The sequence below is a fragment of the Tamandua tetradactyla genome, chromosome 17 (assembly GCF_023851605.1).
Source record: "Tamandua tetradactyla isolate mTamTet1 chromosome 17, mTamTet1.pri, whole genome shotgun sequence".
Lineage (NCBI taxonomy): Eukaryota > Metazoa > Chordata > Mammalia > Pilosa > Myrmecophagidae > Tamandua > Tamandua tetradactyla.
In genome coordinates this window covers 1481474-1500964 of record NC_135343.1, presented here as the reverse complement: position 1 = coordinate 1500964, position 19491 = coordinate 1481474, and the positions used below count along the sequence as shown (strand labels likewise).

The 19491-nt window shown below is 58.3% G+C and overlaps 1 protein-coding gene across 3 annotated transcripts in view; it reads left to right on the top strand.

Moving 5' to 3' along the window:
• Positions 1-16159, top strand: part of BCL2L11 (BCL2 like 11) — a 33259-nt gene extending 17100 nt beyond the window's left edge. For all 3 annotated transcript variants that reach the window (XM_077133720.1, XM_077133721.1, XM_077133719.1), the window contains exons 3-4: positions 6839-6948; positions 16061-16159. In XM_077133720.1, the coding sequence (XP_076989835.1) occupies positions 6839-6948; positions 16061-16159 (209 nt within the window). The remainder of the gene's footprint in view (positions 1-6838; positions 6949-16060) is intronic.
• The last annotated feature ends 3332 nt before the right edge of the window (positions 16160-19491 follow it).

Here is a 19491-nt window from a genome sequence, read left to right as displayed (position 1 = left end):
CAATTATCGGCAAGATAATTGTCTGGGTAGGCAGCTGCCTCCACGCCAGGAGAAGGTGTCTGTCTCTGTCTTAAAGCAAGTCCAGGTGTCATCACTGGGCTGAGTGTAGTTTGGGGAATGTTTGTATGTTTTCTTCAGAATCCCTGTTCGGTCCTTGAGTGGCCTCTGGATGGCCTTGGGGCTGCCCAGCAGGCAGGTGGGACCGCAGGGGGTTCACGGCAGGTGCCGCCCCTACCTGCACGACCAGCACAGTGGGGCCGGGGCCAAGGCTGCTCCCAGGGGCAGGGGCAGGACATGGGGCCGGACCCACCGGCTGGGGACTGGGTCCAGGTGGCCACAGGCTGCATGGTGACCAGCGAGTGTGGCCCAAGGCGCGGGGTTTTGTTCGCTACCTCACACCGCTGGCGTCTGGTAAACCGGTCAGTGTGTGTCAGGGTCAGCTTGGGTGACTGCAGCCAGGTTGACTCATGGTGCCTTGGTAAGTAACAGGGGAAAGGGAAAACTCTCACGGACGCCAAGTTTCCAGGAGTCTGTCCAGCTCCCGTGGCCTGGTGTGTTGGCCGTTGCCATCGTTCTGTCTGGATGTGGTGAAACCACTGACCTCTCAGCCCGCAGCCACAGGGGAGGGCAGCACATCCCCGTCGGATGTCACTGCAGTGGCCTTTCACCCCAGCAGCTACTTTTAGACTGGCCTTGACTTCCCGCGGCTGGCAGGGCTTGTCACAAATGTGTCGCGGAGAAAAGTAGGCTTAGGGAAATTAAGAGTCCCTCTTACAGTAATAATTTACATTTTCCTCCAGTGGTTCAAGCAGACTTGGTGGAGGATTTATCAAAAAATAAATTGATGTAGGTGAGAAATAGATGCGGTTTTGTGTCTGTGAAGTTGGTTTCTGGCTCACCGTTTCACTTCTGAGAACCATCAGAGATGGGGATTCTCCAGCAGGAGGAAACATAAACCCCAGCTGGGGGAAAACTGGGCGCTGCTGTGGTGGCTTTCCTTCCCTCGTGGCGGGTGGAAACGCGAGAGGGCGGCCAGGGGCTTTTTTCCTCCTGTAAGCAGCGGAGAACCCGAACTCATCAGTTAAGCACGGAGACTGTTGAGTTCAGTGACCGTCCCAGAACTTGTGCTTCTCCAGGGAATGCTGAGCTTCCCAGTGGCTGCTTCAGGAGCTGAGTTTCCTCCAAGCACTTTTTGACGGTTTTGGGGATTGGATTTAGTGGCCTGCAAGGAGGCAGTGCCTTTCCTGGTCCCTCCTGGCTCTCGGTGGGTGGAGGGCACTGTACCCTGGGGGAGTCCTGGCGTCCACCCTCAGCCGGGACCCGGGCCCTTTCCAGACATCTGCTTGTCTTGGCCACGTGGGTCCTGCTCGGAGTCGGCATCCTTTCCCCCGAGTCATGCGTTGCCCGAATCTCCAGGAACCGGGAAATCCTCTCAGCTCGGCGCTGAATAGTGCTGATTCAGAACTTAATGCTGATGGCGTTAAAATCTAATCTTGATTCTACTCATTGTTTGTAGATTACTGAACATCTAAAAATAGTCCAGAGTGAAGCGTTTCTGTGAATTTTAACGTGGTTTCTGGTGCCACTTGAAACTCCAGTGATGAATTGGTGGGAGGGAGGGCAGGAGAGCCGTGGAGCTTGCGTGCAGGACCTCTCCCCAGGCACAGGACCCCTCCCCAGCCCTGCCCGGCTCCCCCCAGGCACGGACCCCACCCCAGGAGGGTTCAGGGTTGAGGAGCTGCTCTGCCTGTCTGGGCTGGTTGCTGGTGTCCATGGGTGAGGCTGCCAGGAGAGGTGGGGACACTGCGCCGCCCACCCGGGGCTGTGCCTTGTCTCCCTCCCGGCGGTGCTGCTCTAGAAAGTCCTTTCTGAAAGCCCCACCTGATTTCACTATCAGCCACTTAACCACGGTGTTTATGTTCTCAGTTGCTTTGCTGTTAGAATCTGAGATGAGCTTATGGGTTGGGAAATATTTTTGTAGCAGAATCAAAACATACATTCAGTTAATTAAACGTGCATCTTTTAGAAACTCAGAGTTCTTTTGGCATTGAAGAACAACACACGCCTCGTGCGGGTAGAAAAATGTGTTAATTGTACCTTGTGGCATTTATCCCCGTGACGTAATAGTACCAGTGATGTTCTGAATTTCACAAATATTTCTAGGAGTTTTGGTGAGCACTGAGCTCTCTCACACTTGGTAAGCGTGCCGTGTCTGACACAGCCGCGTTACGGAAGTTTTGATTGGCGGTTTCCTTTCTGGGGAAGGTGGAACTGGAGGGTCTGGGTCTGGGCCTGGGTGGACCCGGCCCCGCTGCCCCACTCCGGCCCCGCTGCCCCCCACCGCTGTGGGCGGCTTTCCCCTCAGAGCACTTCTTCAAGTTTTACCACAAGATTTTGATGCGTTCTTAAATGAAGAAGTGACGTTTTCTGTGGGTGAAATGTATCTCATCATTTGAAGAATTCCCCCACGTTTTCTGTTGATATAAAATTGCCTTTTAAGTTACAGTGCTGATCTTGCTACTTTGTAGTAAGAGATTTTAAGTTTCAAAAACTCATGTATGTGTAGGAGACCGGGGTCTGATTCCCAGTGCCTGCCCATGGGATAAACAAACAAACAAACTCAGTTGTGTTACAGACTCCAGCATTTATGGTTGTTAGGTACAGCGCCGAGCGAAGTCAGACGTCTGTGCTTGAAGCTGGAAAGTTAGCCCTAAGTGACCCTTTGGTCGTCTGGCCAAGTGGGCAGATGGGATCCGGGTGGCGAGCTTGGAGCGGGTGTGTTCCCCTCCCGCCCCCCGAGCCCCTCCGGCGACTGCTGCGCCTTCGGGAGACCTCGGCCTGGGTCTGCCCTCCTGTGGCCGGTGCTCTGTCCATCCCCACTGCCCACTTGGCGCCGGAGATAGCCTGGGAGGGCAGTGCTTGGCCCAGTGACGAGAACTGGTGATAAAGGAGCACAAACCTTCACCCTGGCTCTGTCCTTCCCAGTCTGGGGCCGACCAGGCTGGTCCCCAAACCCCATCCCGCCCGTGAGAACAAGTATGACAGCCACTGAGAGTTAAGGAAAGGCCCCCACCCCAGAAGAAGGTATTTTCTCGTTTGAAAAGTAACCTTTGGAGTTTATGTTGAAAGATTAAATTTAGCCTCTATTTTAAAATGTAGGGATTGGATGCTTTTTCAAATATTCATAGTAGAATTTTTGTTTTCCAGTCTTTACGACCGCGTGCTCTGTGTAAGTGTCTGCTAAGTCTTTATACAGAAGGGATGCTGACATTAATCTTAGGCCTACAGATTCAAGGATCGAGAGCTGTATTTAACGCTCAGGAAACTGAAATTGTTCTTTAGGGAAAACGGATGTTGGTGGTTGCTCTGTTAGGGCCTGGGCCGAGCCGTCTGCTGTGCAGAGATGACTTGTACTTCGCGTCTTGTTCCATCGCAGCTTCTAGAAGGACCCCCAGGTTCAGCAGCTGATTCACCCACTGCTCTCCTGCTGCTGCCAGTAGCGGCGTACCGGACGTCGGTTCAAACAGCTCTCCTTTCCCCACATGTCCTCTGAAGGCGCATCTCCTGTGGGTTCCTTTCCCCACGTGTCCTCTGAAGGCGCATCTCCTGTGTGGTTCCTTTCCCCACGTGTCCGCTGAAGGCGCATCTCCTGTGTGGTTCCTTTCCCCACGTGTCCGCTGAAGGCGCATCTCCTGTGTGGTTCCTTTCCCCACGTGTCCTCTGAAGGCGCATCTCCTGTGTGGTTCCTTGCCTTCTGCGAGTGTTCCTCAGGCATGGTCTGCAGGCTGTCCACGCTGGAATCGGTTAGGGAGCGCACGGTCCCGCCTCCTGGGCCTCCTCCAGGCTCTCGCTGCACTCATTTAAGCGAACAGCAACCAAACGTCTCTTTCTGTAGAACCAGCAGGCCGAGATCTTCTTAGGCTCTCTGTCTCCTTCCCACCAAGGAACACATTGGACACCCTGCATTCGGCCTCCCAGGCTCCATATTTCCTTCTTACGAAGGTTCTGGCGAGGTTGACACGTTTGTTGGATGCTCAGCTTGATAAACCGATGTGTGACACACAATGCTCCTTTCATGGTGCTTCTGGCTGCCGCCCGTGCCGTGGCAGTGCCGCCCGTCCCGTGGCAGCGCCGCCCCAGTGCCGTGGCAGTGCCGCCTGTCCTGTGGCAGCGCCACCCCAGTGCCGTGGCAGCGCCGCCCCAGCGCCGTGCAGACAGGAGGCCGAGCCCGCTGCGGTGGCTGCGTCTGTGTGGGCGTGACCAGGTCGAGTTCTGCCTTGTGTCCTAAGATGTGAAGGTGTGCTTGTGAGTGTCCAGAAGAAACGTAGCATTTCGTTGAAACCAGACATTTAGTGCACAGGAGTTGGAACCCGTGCGAGAACAGGCCTGGGTCTGTTTGGGATCGGATTGGGCGCCCCACAGAAAGCAGGCACAGATTCCCGCAGGCCACTGTGAGCCCATTTGTAAACTGTTTGCAGATGTGTTAGTTGAGGTCCCAGACGAGAGGACAGCTGAAGTCCTTTTCAGCTAAGGAAACTGGGCACAGAAGAAGCCACAGGGAGCAGCTAGAAGTCAGCGGAGCCCAGAAGGGAACGGAGAAGATGCTGCTATGTGCACAGCTGCAGAAAAAACCCACAGCTTGCTGGCTTCTAAGAGATGCCATCAGGAGGAAGCCTTTCGTCCAGCTGCTGAAACCAGCAGCCAGCTGATTGGGTTGGCATTGTTTTAGCCTCCGGGAAGCTGAGTGTCTTTTGTTGCTGTTTCCACACGCAGAGAACAGTAGCTGACCTGTGGGCATTCATATTTGTTGGGTGAATTAGCAGTTACCTTGATGCATTCAACATCTGCTCAGCTGGCATGCAGTTTTCACCTGACTCCATCTTTGAAAGACCCCAAACCTATGTTTTACAACTTTCTTTTGATGATTAGCTTTTTCCTTCATTCTGACTCAGATTGTGAGCAGCTTATCTGCTCAGGAAGGCCAGGTGCAGTGAGGACAGCAGGCAGTGGAGGCTCCCACACAGCCGTGACACCATGCTGGCTGCTTGTGCACCTGTGCAAGGACGGGTGTGTCTCCTTGAGGGCCTGAGGGCCAGTGCAAGGGCTTTGGAGGTGATACATGCAGTGGACAGGCATGCAGCAGGCTCTGGGGGGTGAGACAGAGGAAGCGGTGTGTGCTGGGAGGTGGGACACGTGAAGGACATGGCGTGTTCTGGGAGGTGAGACACATGGGGCATGCGGCGTGTTCTAGAACACGTGGCGTGTTCTGGAGGTGAGACACGTAGAGCGCACGGCAGCCTCACCCACGCAGGCACTCTGAGGGAAGATGCTTCTTCCCTGGTGGTGAGTTAACGTTTTAGACAGCCTCTAACCTGGGGGAAAGGTGTGCGATTGTGGTAGCATAAACCAACTGCAGTGATCTGACACGTGTGACACGGTAAACCCTAAAAGGGCCGTAAAGCGCAAGAATGGAAGTGAAGATGACGTCGTCAGCTGGCATCGTGTCTGCCCCCGAGGCTTATTTCCTGACTAGTCATGTAACGTGTAACTGGGATAGGCTTGTACAGGTTGACGCTGGACATGTCCGCGTGGTGAGGGACAACCACAGTAGCGGCTTCCCGGTTGGATGTGTTTTTGGGGTGCACGGCCGACTCTGCCCAAGAGGTCCCCGTCATCAGCCTTTGTGGTCTCTGTAGCAGGTGTTCCCTCTGGTTTGTTCATAGCCTGCAGATCCTTGTCTGGGTTTGGGGGGGGTTGTGTGTGCTTCCTTGCTGACGCCCCCCACCAGGGTGTGACCCCTCCCCTTGCAGCCACAGGTCTGTGGGGTCCTTGTTGGAGTCACTGAGAACGGGGCTGGGGATAGAGACGACGGTTGGAGAGTTTTGAGAAGAATTGACAAAATCTGTTCAAATCCTTCACTTTTCAAAGTGTTTTCATAGAGCTGTGAACCAACATCAGTTTTGTTGACCTTTTTCAAAAAACAGGAAACTTGCTGAGGTTGCACAGCCTGCGGGCAGGTGCCCGTCATGTGCCGAGCGGCCGTGGGCAGCGGGTCAGTGCCCACCCACGCGCCGTGGGGGGCATCCCATAGTGGGGGGCCCCGGGCCACTCGGGGTTCGGGCTTTTGGTGGCTTCACAAGCAGGTGCACGTGCTGCCTGTCGTGTCTGCGTCAACTTGAGGAAGGGCGCGCCCCCTCTCTCCCTTTCAGAAACGCCCGGTGCTCCCACTGGAACCTTCCCTGCCATGGGTGTGTGGACGCGCGTCCACCTCTGCCGGCTCCGCTGTGGGGAGACACACCTGCGGAGTTCTTTTCCTGAGCCGCGCGTGGCGCCACGAGGCCAGCTATGCCCTCCCCTCCCGGGGCCTGTCCCCGCTCTCGGTCTTCATTTTTTGCGTGGACTAGGACAGCCATTTCTTCTGATACTCCTGTGTGGTTTGAGATTCTCCTAGGAATTTCGCCTGGTGTGAAGACCGAACTGGTTAATTCACTGACAGCCTGTATTTATATTTCTAATCTGTTTCATGTGTATTTGTTTGCTAATGTTTAGCGTACTAATTTTATGGGTGTCCATTTGTCTTCTTGAAATGACAATGTGTTATTAATTGGTTGGGATATTTTTCAAGTTTGCAGTTCCTAATCTCCAGTTTTTCAGGGCAGACTCGCTCGTGTCCCTTGTCCTCTCCGCAGTTAGGCAGCCTGCCCCCGTGCCGCTGGGTCTTGAGTCAGGCGAGCAGTCAGGAAGTCGGGGGCGAGCAGAGGGGGCTTCTGGAGCTTAGCTGCGGAACACTGTAAATGCTCCATGGAAACAATGTGACTTCTCTTCTGTTTTGCTGCAGCTTCCCGGAGGCAGTCTCGGGCTGTACCTGCAGATATGCGCCCGGAGATATGGATTGCACAGGAGTTGCGGCGTATTGGGGACGAGTTTAATGCTTGTTACCCACGGAGGGTAATGTGTTTTCTTTGCCCCTTTTCTCCCCACCCTCCCTCCCCACCCACCTTAGCAGTGGGAGCAGATGGCGGGTGGGGGGCGGTGACGCAGGCCTATTTGGAAGTGAGAGGCGGCACCTACGGGCGACCCTCCCCCTCCTCCTTTCCCACGTTCCTGGTGTTTTATGGTGGAATTTAAATGGTTGTAACTAAATGAAATACCACATGAGATGGCAGAGGAATTTTGGAGAGGGTCAGACCTTAAAACGTCAGTCTTAAAAAGGGATTGTTACGTGCGTGGAAATGTTCCCACAGATATCAGCATCGTTTTCACTCCATATGTGTTTCTGCGCTGCCGTTAGGCAGTCTCGGTCTAAGTTCAATTTTAAAATTTCCCTCCTTAGTGGGAGGGGACGGCACCTGCACACAGGGGAAGGTCTGTGAGTCGGGGGGCGGCTGCCAGCTGAGACCCGTGACTCGGGGTGCAGGCAGCCGGCCACCAGCTCGCTTTCAACATGTGTTCTCGATTATTTGGCCCTGTGGCCCTCAGCCTGTCCTGCACGCGGAGTCTGGCCGTGTGTGTCTCCCGGCCGGCAGTGAGTGCTCGGGCCCGTTTGCACCGGGGCCTCGTAAGCTCTTTAGGCGCCTCTGGGTTTAGGGCCTGTGTGGCCCCCTGCAGATGGGCGAGGGTCATCTGTTTGGCTTGTTAGCATTTTTTCAAACAACTTTGTGTAATTTATCCAAAGGAAGACACGACGTCTAATTTTAATTGTTGGTATCGTCCCTTTTTTGTGGCTTCTCTGGCTCTCTCTCTGATGTTCTCATTTCAGGGCGTACCTCTTTCATACTTTTCTAAATCCTTTTTTTCTGGATGAACGTTGTGCTCATGACACCCCGGTTTCTGTGTGTCCTTTTGCGTGTTGGTTTCTTTTTTCACCGTTGCTTAGTGAATGGGTCTCGCCGGTTACCTGCTTTGAACCATGTCCCTGGGCTGCGCCTCGGTGCCCAGGGCAGTTTTCCTCTAGGGGGTCTTTCCTTTCCCTTTGCCAGGCTGCAGCTGTCTCTGTACGGGAGGCGGGACCGTGGGGGCTCTCGGGGTCCTCGCCAGGCCCTGGGTGAGTGGACGCGATGGGTGTGTGCTGCTCGGACGAGCCAGCCCTTCCCCGAGATGCATGGCGCTTGGCGGGGGCTTCGCTGTCTTTAACTGGCAGCACACCTGGCGTCCTGGCGCCGGCTTGGTGGGGTGCGGAACTGAAGTTGGGGCTGAGGTGGGCTGGTGCTGTGACCCCCCCATCCCTCCGCCCGGGCGAGGCTCTCCCCAAGTCGCGGAGGAGGCCCAGGCTCACGGGCAGTAGAGGTGGGGCTCTGCCTCAGTGGGGTGAAAGGTACCCAGGTTCCAGCACGACGGCCATTCCTGACCGGCACAGAGTGAACGGCGCCACGCAGGACCTGCTCTCTCCCCCTTGGAGGGGCTGTCCGAGACGAGGCGGAGGTGCCCGCCTGCAGGGACCACCTGTGTCCAAAGTCCAGGCCTGAGATGGGCCCACCCAGCCCTCCTCAGGGGCTGGACCGAGCCTGAGGCTGCAGGGCTGGAGGCGCAAGCGGTGTGGCCCAGGTACACGGGTGGACGCAGCTCTGGGTGCCAGACACGGCCCAGGCCTGGGTGCGGACAAGTGCTACCAGTGTATACGGCTGTGCCATGGATGCACACCCACCCCCGGTGTGGACGGCCGCCCCGTGGATGCACACCTGCTCCTGGTGTGGATGGCCATGCACTTCCCTCCCCTGGTGTGGACAATGACGTGCTCCCCTCTCCTGGTGTAGACGGTGACATGCTGACACGCTTCCCTCCCCTGGCGGGGACAGCCAAGTGCACACGCACACACAGCGCGGCCGTCCCTGCACCTCTCCGCTGAGGCTGGAGCCCTGGCCTTTCTGCCCCTCCCGTCGTGACGTACCGCTGTGTTAAGCTGCACGCTGAGGAGGGGCGTTTGTGGTTCTTTTCCAAAGAGACGTGGTATCACGTTGACTTGGGTAGAATGAATTTAAGGTCGACTCGCTCCAGTATTTGTAACCGTGCGCCTCGTTTTGCGTCTCTCAAACATTGAGCCCCTGCGGAGATGTGGTCACTGATGGTGGAAGGTCCACGGGCCCCTGGGCAGCTGGGACGGGGGAGGTGTGGGGAGAGCCGGCCCTTCCCCCGGTGATTCTGAAACTGCGGCCCGTGTCCTGTATAGGCCTCACCCCGCCCCAGCCAGGCCACGTGGTGACAGCGGCCCGCACAGCCGCGCCGCCGCGTGCAGGCGTCGTAGAGCTGACCGCCGCCCTGGAGGGCAGGGCAGAGATCTGCGGGCACGGGGGCAGTGTGGGCGACGTTGGGGCCCGACCTGCTGCCCCCACCCCGGGGCCTGCGCTTCGGGAGGAGCATGTGTCCGAGCGGCCTTACTGCAGAGCCAGTGTAGGAAGGTCAGTCTGTCTGCTCACCGTCTGCAGTGTCCACGCGTGGTTGCCCGGAGCCCTGCGGAGGCCAACCATCTTTCCAGTTAGGGAAGTCAAAGAGGTGTCGTGTGGCTGCAACGTGTTGAGTCTGCTTGAGGGCGCTGGGGAAGTGCCAGGCGGAGCGGCGGTGACCGGGCCCCTGGCGGGGAGGTAGGTGCGAGGCCCGGGGACGTTCCCTTTGCCCTTGGACTCCAGTGGCTGCCCTGGGACCCTCAGGCAGCGGGAGACCCGCGAACCCAGGCCCGCGTGTGCTGTGCAGCTTCACACTGGAAACGGTTTCAGGTTCTGGAAGAGCGGCAGACCTGGCAGAAGTCTCCGTCTGTCAGCCAGGCCCCATGTCAGCGTTTTGCCCCATTTCTCTGGCTGCTCTGTGCCTGTGCAGTTTAGGTTCTGGGCTGTTTGAGAGCGAGTCGCAGACCTGGTCCCCCTTTGCCCTTCAGTGCTCGAGGCTGGGAGGGTTTTCCCAGGACGCCCCAGGGCGGGGTCAGAGTTGGGGAGCTGCTGGTTAATGTTGCCACCTCGTCCATGGGCCATGTCGGATTGCACCAGTGCTCTGTTAACGTCCTTTTTAGCCCAAACCCCACGTTTTCCCTGTGGTCTGGTGTCGCATCCAGACTGGCCCTCTTCTCTCTGTGGGCCTGGCCTCCATGTGGTCTGTCCTGGACATCTCTGAAAAGCTGCAGCAGTCCTTGGTGCCCCCGGGGCTGGTGCTGCTGTGCTGGACATGGCATTTTGCCACCACCCCCGCCCTCCGCTGTGGGCAGGGGGCTGCGGAGGGCCCTGGGTCCTGGCCGCCTCGTCACGGGCACCCACCGAGGATTATTCCCAGGAGTAAGTGTGGAGCTTGGAAGGAAGGGCTGTGGCCCCCTGCCCCGCGTCTACTTCATCGGCCTGGATTCACGGGGCCTGCTCTGTCCGCGGGGGGTGGGGGTGGGGGCTGTGTCCCTTGATTTTAGCCCCTCCGGAATGTTTTTCTCCCGAACCTGTCCGATGTGCCCGGAACCACATCCTGGGCCTGTGACAGCGCCCCGGTCCTGCCTTCCTGTGGGACACACCCAGACCCGAGGAGGGAGGGTCCCTGAAGGGTGGGCGGCCACGGCGTTAGCGGGAACGGTGCGTTCTGTCCACGAAGAGCGCAGCCTGGGGTCTCCGTTGTCCCCAGGAGGCCGTGTTGGGCAGCGGCCTGACCCTGGGGGAGGGGTCTGCTTGCACCACGAGCTGGGCTGCGCTGTGCTGGGTGGGGGGAGGGGAGCTCACGCGTGTGGGTGATTGGATGCGTCCTGTCGCCTGCGGGGCTTTTTTGAATGTCCTGGCTGCAAAGTGGGGGACACTCTGGGAGGGACAAGAAGTGAAGGAGCCTGTTATTTGCACACCTTTTGTTGTGCCGCTTGCTGCCTCGTCCTGCCCAGCGCGTGTGCCGGGCGGAGCTGGTTGAGCTGCACGGTGACCAGTGTGTGCACTGACCCCGCCCAGCCGTGGGGAGGCACCAGCGGCTTGCAGATCAGTCTGGGTGGGCAAGCCTCTGGCCAAGCATCAGTGCATCAGCATTATCGGGTACTGCGTGTGCCCTGAAGTCTCCAGGTGTGCTTCTTCCAGATAAATGACCTCCCGGGGCTGTATGGCTCGTTTTAATGAGTCACAGCCGTTCTCCTCCAAGGCAGAGGTCACTGGAGCTGGTTTTGTATGTTGTAAACCAAATGCAAACCTGGAGATGTGTTCTCAGACAAGCACTGTTCTGAGACCTTTATTGTTAAGTGTTGGAGTTTAATCAGCTGCTGTCTCTTTCTATGAAAAGAATAATGAGGTTTTGGAGACTAAACATTCAGTTATAACCAGACCCAGCTCATGAAGTAACGCGCTGCCCCACGCTATGTATTCTACTCTGCGTTTGTGGACCGACAGCTTTCATAACACAAGCAGTTATTAGTCACTTATGTCAACTGGTGTGTTTACCTCCGGCACGGTTCTGTTTTAGCAGACGCTGTTCTCGAGCTGGAGGAGGCAGTTTGTGTTTTGGTTTGAGATGCTCCCACTCCTGCCTCGGGCCACCCAGCTCCCACACTGCAAGGCGTGCAGGCACCCGTCGTGGGGAGGGGCAAGGCGTCATGTGGTTCCAAGCAGCGCGGTGGCCGTAGGCTGTGGCTTTCCGTGACTCGCCGAGGCCAGCGCTGTGGTCTCCGGGGAGCGCAGGGTACGGGGACGAGGGCCCAGCTGGGCGTGCACTCGCTCCACCAGCAAACCCATAGGCATCCCGTTGCTTTGTTGTCCCGTGAGGGCACGCTAAGACTAAGCCCACAGCTTCTCTAATAAGAATTAGCTAATTAAAAGGGGAACATGAGCCTTAGACGAGGCAGATGTCACCACCCTGTGGTCTGTCCTGCCCACTGTCTCGGTGGTTGAAATGTCCCCCGTTGGTCCTTGGAGCATTGAGGGGTCATGCTGGTGCCTCTGTCCCCACTGACCGAGCAGCGGGTGAGTCCCGGCTCCTGGGCGCTGGCCTGGCTGTGGGGCAGGGGCCGTTGCAGCAGACCTGGTCCCCCAGAGGGGCCTGCATGGCACCTGCGGGGCTGGACTGGGGCTGAGTCTCTGGAGGAGGACGCGCACAGGTCCAAGAGGCCGGGCTCAGCTGCCTCCCGCTGGACAGAGTGGCTGGTCTCGGCCAAGCTCCGTCGCAGCCGCATTTCCCCAGGTTCCTGCTCTGGACCTGAGTCTCACTTGGGGTCCATGTGGGGCATTAACCTGGAGATGACCGCTGGCCTCTGGCCTGGTAGAGGGCAGGCCCTCCATGGCGGCCGGTGCAGGGCCCTGGGGCTGGGGTCTCCAGAGACCCCCTGCGTACAGCCATGTGACGTTATCCCTGAGAAGCAGTCCCAGTGGACGTTCGATCGAGCCGACAGTCTTTCCCTCCAGAAGCCTTCCCGGAGGCGAGGTCTTCATGCACAGCGGTGGGCAGAGGCTGAGCCGCTGAGGAAGTTGGTGGGACCCGTGTGCTGGTCGTAGGCAGTCGTGGTGCGCTGTGGGTGTGGGGGCTGCTCAGCCTCAGACCGCAGTGCACCCACCCACCTTGGAGGAGAGAGCACCTGCCCTTGGGGCAGGGTTCCCACAGCCCCGGGAGGTGGTGGGTGTGGATCTGAGCTGGAGCCAAGCTGCTGTGGACAGCGGCTCTCAGACTCAAGGTGGATGGAGACCGCGTCTCCCTGGGGTCTCCCCCTGTGCCCCTCCACCTGCTGGCCCCTCCCTTTGACGTCTCACTCTGTTGACACTCTGTGGACCATTTGGGTCAGTGGGCTGCAGGCAGGTGGGCAGCGGTGGTCCTGACCCTCCCCACCACCCTGTACCCCTGGATTACGGCCGCCCCAGCTCTCAGGACGCGCCCCACTCCCATCCCCTGAGCCCAGGGCTCAGCCCCTTAGGACACGCACTGGGCTCAGGTACACCCCTCACCTCAGGGCTGAAGGTCCCTCACAGGGCGCATTGCCGTCCACTCAGCTCACGAGGTGGTGCCCCCTTCAAAAGTGCAGCTGAGCGGGGGGCCGTCCTCCCTGCCCTCCCTGCCTCTCCCGCCTGGCTCCTGGCACCTCGGCCTTTACCCAGGTGTGCTGGGAGGGAGGTAGCCAGTGACCACCTCCACTCTGTCCAGCACTCTCACCTGGGCTGTGTCCCACCCCCACCTGCCCCCACCTCTACCTCTACCTCCACCTCCAGTGTCCACCTGTCCCTCCCCCCACCTCTCCCCATCCCTCCCCTCACCCTCCTGTCCTCCTGTGCCTGGATGTCTGTGTGTCTGACAGACGCCGGGTGCTGGTGTGTGTGGCCTGGCCGGCTTGTGCCCCACCTCCAGGCTGCTGCATGCCCTGCTCCAGTCCCAGCTCCCAGGTCTCAGTGATGGTGGAGTGTGGGGTGGCTGCAGGCTGCTCTCGACCTGCACCCGCGCAGGAGCTGTGCCCTCCGCCGTGGCTCCTGCTTCTTAGCTTGCAGGCTCAGTGTGGCAGGGGGCGTGCACGGCCTCTCACAGGGCACATGGGCCTATCTGCATCTCAGAGGAGCTGGGGTGCAGGTGAGAGCAGCCCAGCCCCTGGGGTGCTGGGAAGCAGGTAGCACATACCTGGGGATCAGCTTCCCGGAGTCGGGTGCCACTGTACAGGCATCTGGGCAACTGGGGACCAAGCCCACTTGATCTCACGCCTGCTTCCCTGGGTAGAGCCAGAGGACATGTGGTGCTTGGGCTCCTTTGGCCTTAGAGTATGGTTTTTGCCTTCCCAACGCCTGTCTGGTCACCAACCATCCCTGCAACTGCTTGCCATCCCGGACAGTGGAGTGGGCTGTGCCCCTGGGTCCCGCCTCCCTGCCCTGCGCTTTGCTTGCTTGCTGCCCTTGCTTCCACCTGCAGGACTCCTCGGGGAGTGCTGGCCTGCTGTGCGGTGTGGGTGGACGGCTGGGAGTTGGGTCCTGGAGGAGGCCATGGCCCAGTGTCCAGGCACGGGAGAGCTGGGTTACCCCGCAGGACGGGCTTGGTCTTGGGGGACCGTGAGCGCGAGCAAAGGGAACCCTTGGTGCATCATGTTGGGGGCCGGCCCCCAGGGACAGCATGCACTGTGGGGCCCCTCCGGGTAGTCACTGTGTGACCCCCCATAGCCGGGAGGTGGCCAGCTTCAGGCCTGGTGGGGTGCCGCCCTGGACCATGCTCTAGCCAGGACCCACCTGTGTCTTTTTCCTTAGACCTTGCGCACGCGTACCCCCTTGGCGAACTCCGCCGTGTTGCTTTGAGGTTCCCAGGTGAAGGGCGCTGCGTTGCAGAGGTGAGCGCCTCCAGCTCCTTAGCCCACCCAGGAACGGAGCCCTGATTTGGAGCTGAGTCGTGGCTGCCGCTCCATGTCTGGATGCAGCCAGGGGGCTGCCCCTTTGGTTGGAGGCTTGAGCCAGCTGCCCACTGGGCAGTGGGCTTTCCCCGGCCACCCACCCCGCTGCTGCCCCGTAGGTTGCGCCCATGTGCCCAGCCGCAGGGGTCAGGACGGTGTCTGCAGCGGCAGCTGTTCCCCGGCCCAGGCCGCTGGGCCAGCCGTGCCCAGGCCGTCCATGCAGACCACTGTCCACATGTGCAGGTGCCTGCAGCTGTCTTCTGGTCACAGCCCAGGTCCCTGTGCCAAGGACTGGTCACCCTTTAGTGCCCCAATCTCGTTGTGCATTTTATCTTTTAAAAGGGAACTAGGGAATCAGGGTGCCCCTGCCTCTGAGTACCCACTGTGCTCTTTGCGTGATGTGAGCACAGGACTGTGCCACCCGGGAAGCTCATCCTTGCAGATGCTGCCGTGGTGATGGCACAGCTGCCACCCAGAGCTGTGGGTGCCGTTGTGAGTGGTCAGGGCCTGCCCAGGGGATGCTGGGCTCCTTGAGGTCCTGTGGACATACGATTTCTGGCTGTGAGGGGTGGGGGGTGCAATGGCATTGACCTGAGAAGCCCGCCGTGAAACCCCCATGTCACGGCACACTACGTCTTCAGGACTGGGTCGAGGTCTTCCTCTGACCCACCCCTCCCGACCTGCCAGCTTTCATCCAGAGCAGACGCCGCCTCCCCCGCGCTGTCCTCACGTCGCTGGAGCACAGTAGTTGGGAGTTAAGTCCGAGCACAGCGAGCCAGCGCTTAAGATGTGTCGCAGGTGGTGTCCAGAGAGAGCCGCTGCAGGCTGGTGTCCCCCACGCCCTGTCGTGGGAGGAAAGGGGACTGCCCAGCCTCACCACACCCCTCGTGTTCATGCGTGTCAAGAGCCCGTGTAATGGTTAGGGGAGCGCCAGCTGTGCTGTGTCCACTGCCCTGGTTTGGAGGGGACGGTCCCACCGCCAAATGGCAGCTGCAGGTTGAGAAAGAGGACAGACAGGCAGGCAGCAGGTGGGAGCGGTCAGTGCTGATTTCAGACTCGGACAGGAAACCGGGTGAGGCTTGTTACGTGGGGTGTGTGTCCCGCTGCTGTCCCCCCGCCGTCCCCCTGGCTGTCCCCGCTGCCCCTGCTGCCCTCAGTGCACAACTGGCACTGGCCCCTGCCAGGGGACCCAGGGCCTTGGAATGTGTTTTCCCAGGTTGCTCAGCCTGATAGGTGCACTTAGGGAAAGAGGGTGCGGTGGCAGGGGGCAGCCTGTTTTTAATTGTCCCCTGGAGGTCTCTCTCATCCTGGCCGTAGGTGGTGGACGCCCACGTGGGCACAGGTGTCTGGGGGAGGTCCCACGAGCCCCTGGTGTCTGTACCTCACCGTGTCTGGACTGCCATGGGCATCTGAGGCCTCCCAGTGTCCGGACACCTGGGGAGGCTTGGGGGGGGGCGGGTGTTCCTGGAGAGCTGATGCGTTTCGGCACAAGGTGATCCGGCAGGGCCCCTGAGGACAGAGCGTGGCTCTCAGGGAAACTGAGACCAGGCTTTCCAAGCCTTCTTTCGATTGCTCTTTTTTCCTAAGAAGGAGGTTCAATCCCGCGGGTCCCCACTGCCTTTTGTGATCTCTCTGCCTTGCGGAGGAAGTGACCGGCAGAGGGTTGGGGCTTGGGATGCAGTGGCCGCGCAGGCGGCGCCTTCGTGCTTCTGTTGTGGGACTGGCTCCTCCGTCTTAGCGCTCCGGACTAAGGCTCTCCCCTTGTCGTTTCAGGTGTTCTGGAATCATCACCACGCAGCCCAAGACCAGCCCCGCGCGGCCCTGCTGCGGCTGCTGCGCTACGTGCTGCGCCTGCTGCGGAGGGCGCGGTGAGGGCCGGCGGCCGGGCAGGTCCGCGCTCCCAGGGCTCCCCTGCCGCGCGCACGGGCCTCCGCGCGCCCAGGGCCTCCCTCCGCGCTCCCAGGGCTCCCCTGCCGCGCGCACGGGGCCTCCACGGCGCCCAGGGCTCCCCTGCCGCGCGCGCACTGGCCGGGCCTCGGCGGGCGGGGCTGTGAGTGTCGGGGGACTCCCGTCGGCGCATGCCGTGACTCCCAGCAGCAGGGTTTTATGCAAGAACGTTGTTTACACGCGGTATGCTTTTCTCACCTTCCTTGATAAGAACAGGTTTTTCAGAAAGTAAATGGAAACTTTTTGACAAACTCGTGAATGATTTTTGTACTAAAATTTTAAGAACCTATGCCTTCCTTTGCAGTGGAAACTGGGTGTGCTGGTTTCTAAAGCTGCCTTGGTTTATTTTTGAAGATTACTGTACAGTAATGGGCTGGGCGGGGCGTGTTCCCGCACCCCTGCCATGGCCTCTTTTTGTGTCCTTGTTCTTTTTGTATTATTGATGCCAAAAGGGTTATTCTGAAATGGAACTGATTAAAGGGCAGCCCCTCAATAGGCCGCTTCTGTTTTGTAAATACCTCCTCAAATTCATTTTCACCTGTGGCAAAGTTTCAGACTATTTTTGAGTGTTTTCCCCCACCTCCTTTTGTGACCTTCCCCCAGTCTGCCCCACCCACTGCACGAGATTTGGTCCTGCATGTTTTCAGGATAAAAGGCAGTCGGTCCAGACACAAGTCCATCGCTGCCCGTAGCGTCTGCCACTCTGTCCCTGCCTTGGGGGTGTCGGGGGGTGGGTGCGGCGGTTAAGGAAGGCAGGTCCCCCGCACGACATGCTTTCCTGCAGCAACAAGATGGACGCGCCCCCAGCCCTTTCCAGTGCGTCCTGGCTGCCGTCCAGCTTGGCATTGGCCTGGCTCTGGTGCTGTCCAGCGTGGACCGTGCTGGCCTCTCGGCCCCCACCTCGGCGTCCACTCTGCACCACAGGCCCGGGTCGGGTTCACCAGCACCCAGCAAACACTCATTTGGGCCTGAGTCTGAAACGAGCCCTCGGCCTCCTGAAGGGAATGTGTTGACTTTTCCCGAGTCTCATCTCAGCCGGGCTTTTCCAGGCTTCTCAGTGCTCCCTAGGAGCGGGGCTCGGGGAGCCAGCCTTGTTGGTCACCTCAGGGGCGTGCAGACGGCGGGGAGACCCAGACGCAGGCTCGGGAGCAGGGCACGGGGCACACGCGGCCCTGATCCTACTGTTTTTGAAAACTCAAATCTGGAAAAAAAAAAAAGCTTTCTGGAAGAAATATGTGACTTGTCAAATGAGTCAGCAGTGCCAACGTTACTCTATTTGTTTTTGCCCCGGAGAGGACCAGAGTTTTCATATCGTTAAATTAAGTGGGAAAAGCCCATTCCTTTGTATCTTCGTATTTATATGTATGTATATATATATTGCATATCTATTTTGTTTCTTAGGTATCGTCTCCTTTACAGATCATCTGATTCTGAACATTGTTTTTTCCCCTTCACCCCAGAAATCTCCCAGGGGTTGTGAGTAACGCTTTAAGCTGGGCTGGACTCCGCTTGTGTCCTTGGCATCTCGAGCCCCTCTTGAGGGTCCCCAGGTCCTCAGATGCACGCTGGTGATGGCTGTGCACCGGCTGGACACACGACCAAAGACCGCTTTGGCTCTGGGCCCCTCCGGGAGCCCTTTACGTTTCCCGGGCTCTGTAGTCCCCGAGGCCCAAGGCCAGGCTGCAGCCTCCGGGGCTCCTGCCATCCGGACGCTGTCCAGCACTGAGGAGGGGCCCGGGGAGGGGCCTGGGGTCCCCGCAGGTACCCCCGAGACATCGCCTCAGGGCGCCCATCCACCCCAGCTCTGCTTTCTTCCCGGTGGTTTGTAGGTTTTTGGCTTTTTGTAGAAAAAGTAGTTAGATCCCTTTTTTTAAAACTTAATGCGGGTTTTGTGCCTTGACAACCTCTGCCCACGTGAGGTTTTTGTGGAAAGTGTCCTGTGGCTTAACACTGAAATGCAATAATCACACGACATAGCTCCTTCCCCTTTGCACAGATGCGTCTAAGAAGAATTCGCTTTGGTTGTGGAATCCAAATCCCTTCTGATTAAAAATGTACAGCAAAGCCGTTTTCCTCCTGCTTCCCCTTCATGTTGTATATATTTTGACTATTTATTAGATTAGATCATTTTACTTATCAACTGAGCCAGATGTCTGTGTGCAATTGTTTTCTTTCCTTTCTTGTAAAATTTTGTACAGCAGAAATAAGTAAAAATCACTGTTTTCTAAACTTTTTCAAAATCAGAGATTGTAAATACTGTAAATTCCTTTTCTGTGTAACGTGTCCTACTGTTTCATAATGCTGTAACTTGTAGAAATATTGTATATTTATTTTCTGCTTATTTAATGTCTTAAGTTCTGGAAAGTGTTGACTTGGCCGCCACCCGCCCCTCCCCACCCCCCCGTTGGCCCGTCAGTTGCTTTACCGCCTGCTGGTCAGTGGTCAGAGCAGGCCAGGGCCTTTCAGGGCAGCCGCTCCTGGTAATCGAGCCATGTGGCTGTGAGCTCTTGGGCATGGCTGTCCCTGTGATGAAATTGCAGACTGTAAACCTTTCAGACGACAGAATTCACCTTCAGGAAATACCCAGCATCTTTCTGTCTGCTTCTCAGAGAAGCAGATTGTGTCAATTCCAGGCCATATCTTAAAATAAAGTTGTTGCCAGCAGTCGGGGAAGGTTCTCCGTTGGGAACGTGTCCTGGAGAAGCAGAAGTGGGCCAATTCCAGGGGTGCTAGCCCCTGGTCACCTAGGGCGAGGAACAGGCAGGGGCAGGTAGGCCACGCTGGGCGGGACTCCTTGACCTGGTGGGGTCGCTTCTGCTCTGAGAGCGGCTCAGGACCACCCGGTGGGTAGCACCTTATTGGCTATTGGTGAGGGTGTGTGGCGTCCCGGTCACTGAACTGGGGACTGGCTGTCCCCAGGAGCGTGCTGTCTAGCCCCCATGCCCACCCCATGCTGACCGCCCCCCACTGCCTCCAACGGAAGCCCCTTCCGCGGTCCATTGCCCCTTGAGACAGGGACCGCAGGAAGGCGCTGGACACTCGAGGGAGACTGGCCAGTGGCTCCGTGCAGACAGCCTCTCCTCCCTGCCGATCAATGCCTGTGTGTCCATTCGGCACATGCGTGTGCGGAGAGGGCTGCACGCGTGACACTGGGTCATCCAGGGCGACTCCTGCCTCCGACGTCTGTGTTTGCAGAAAGTGTCCTCAAGCTCCCAGCGAAAGTATTTGACTACTTTTATTTGGACATTGTGGAGTTT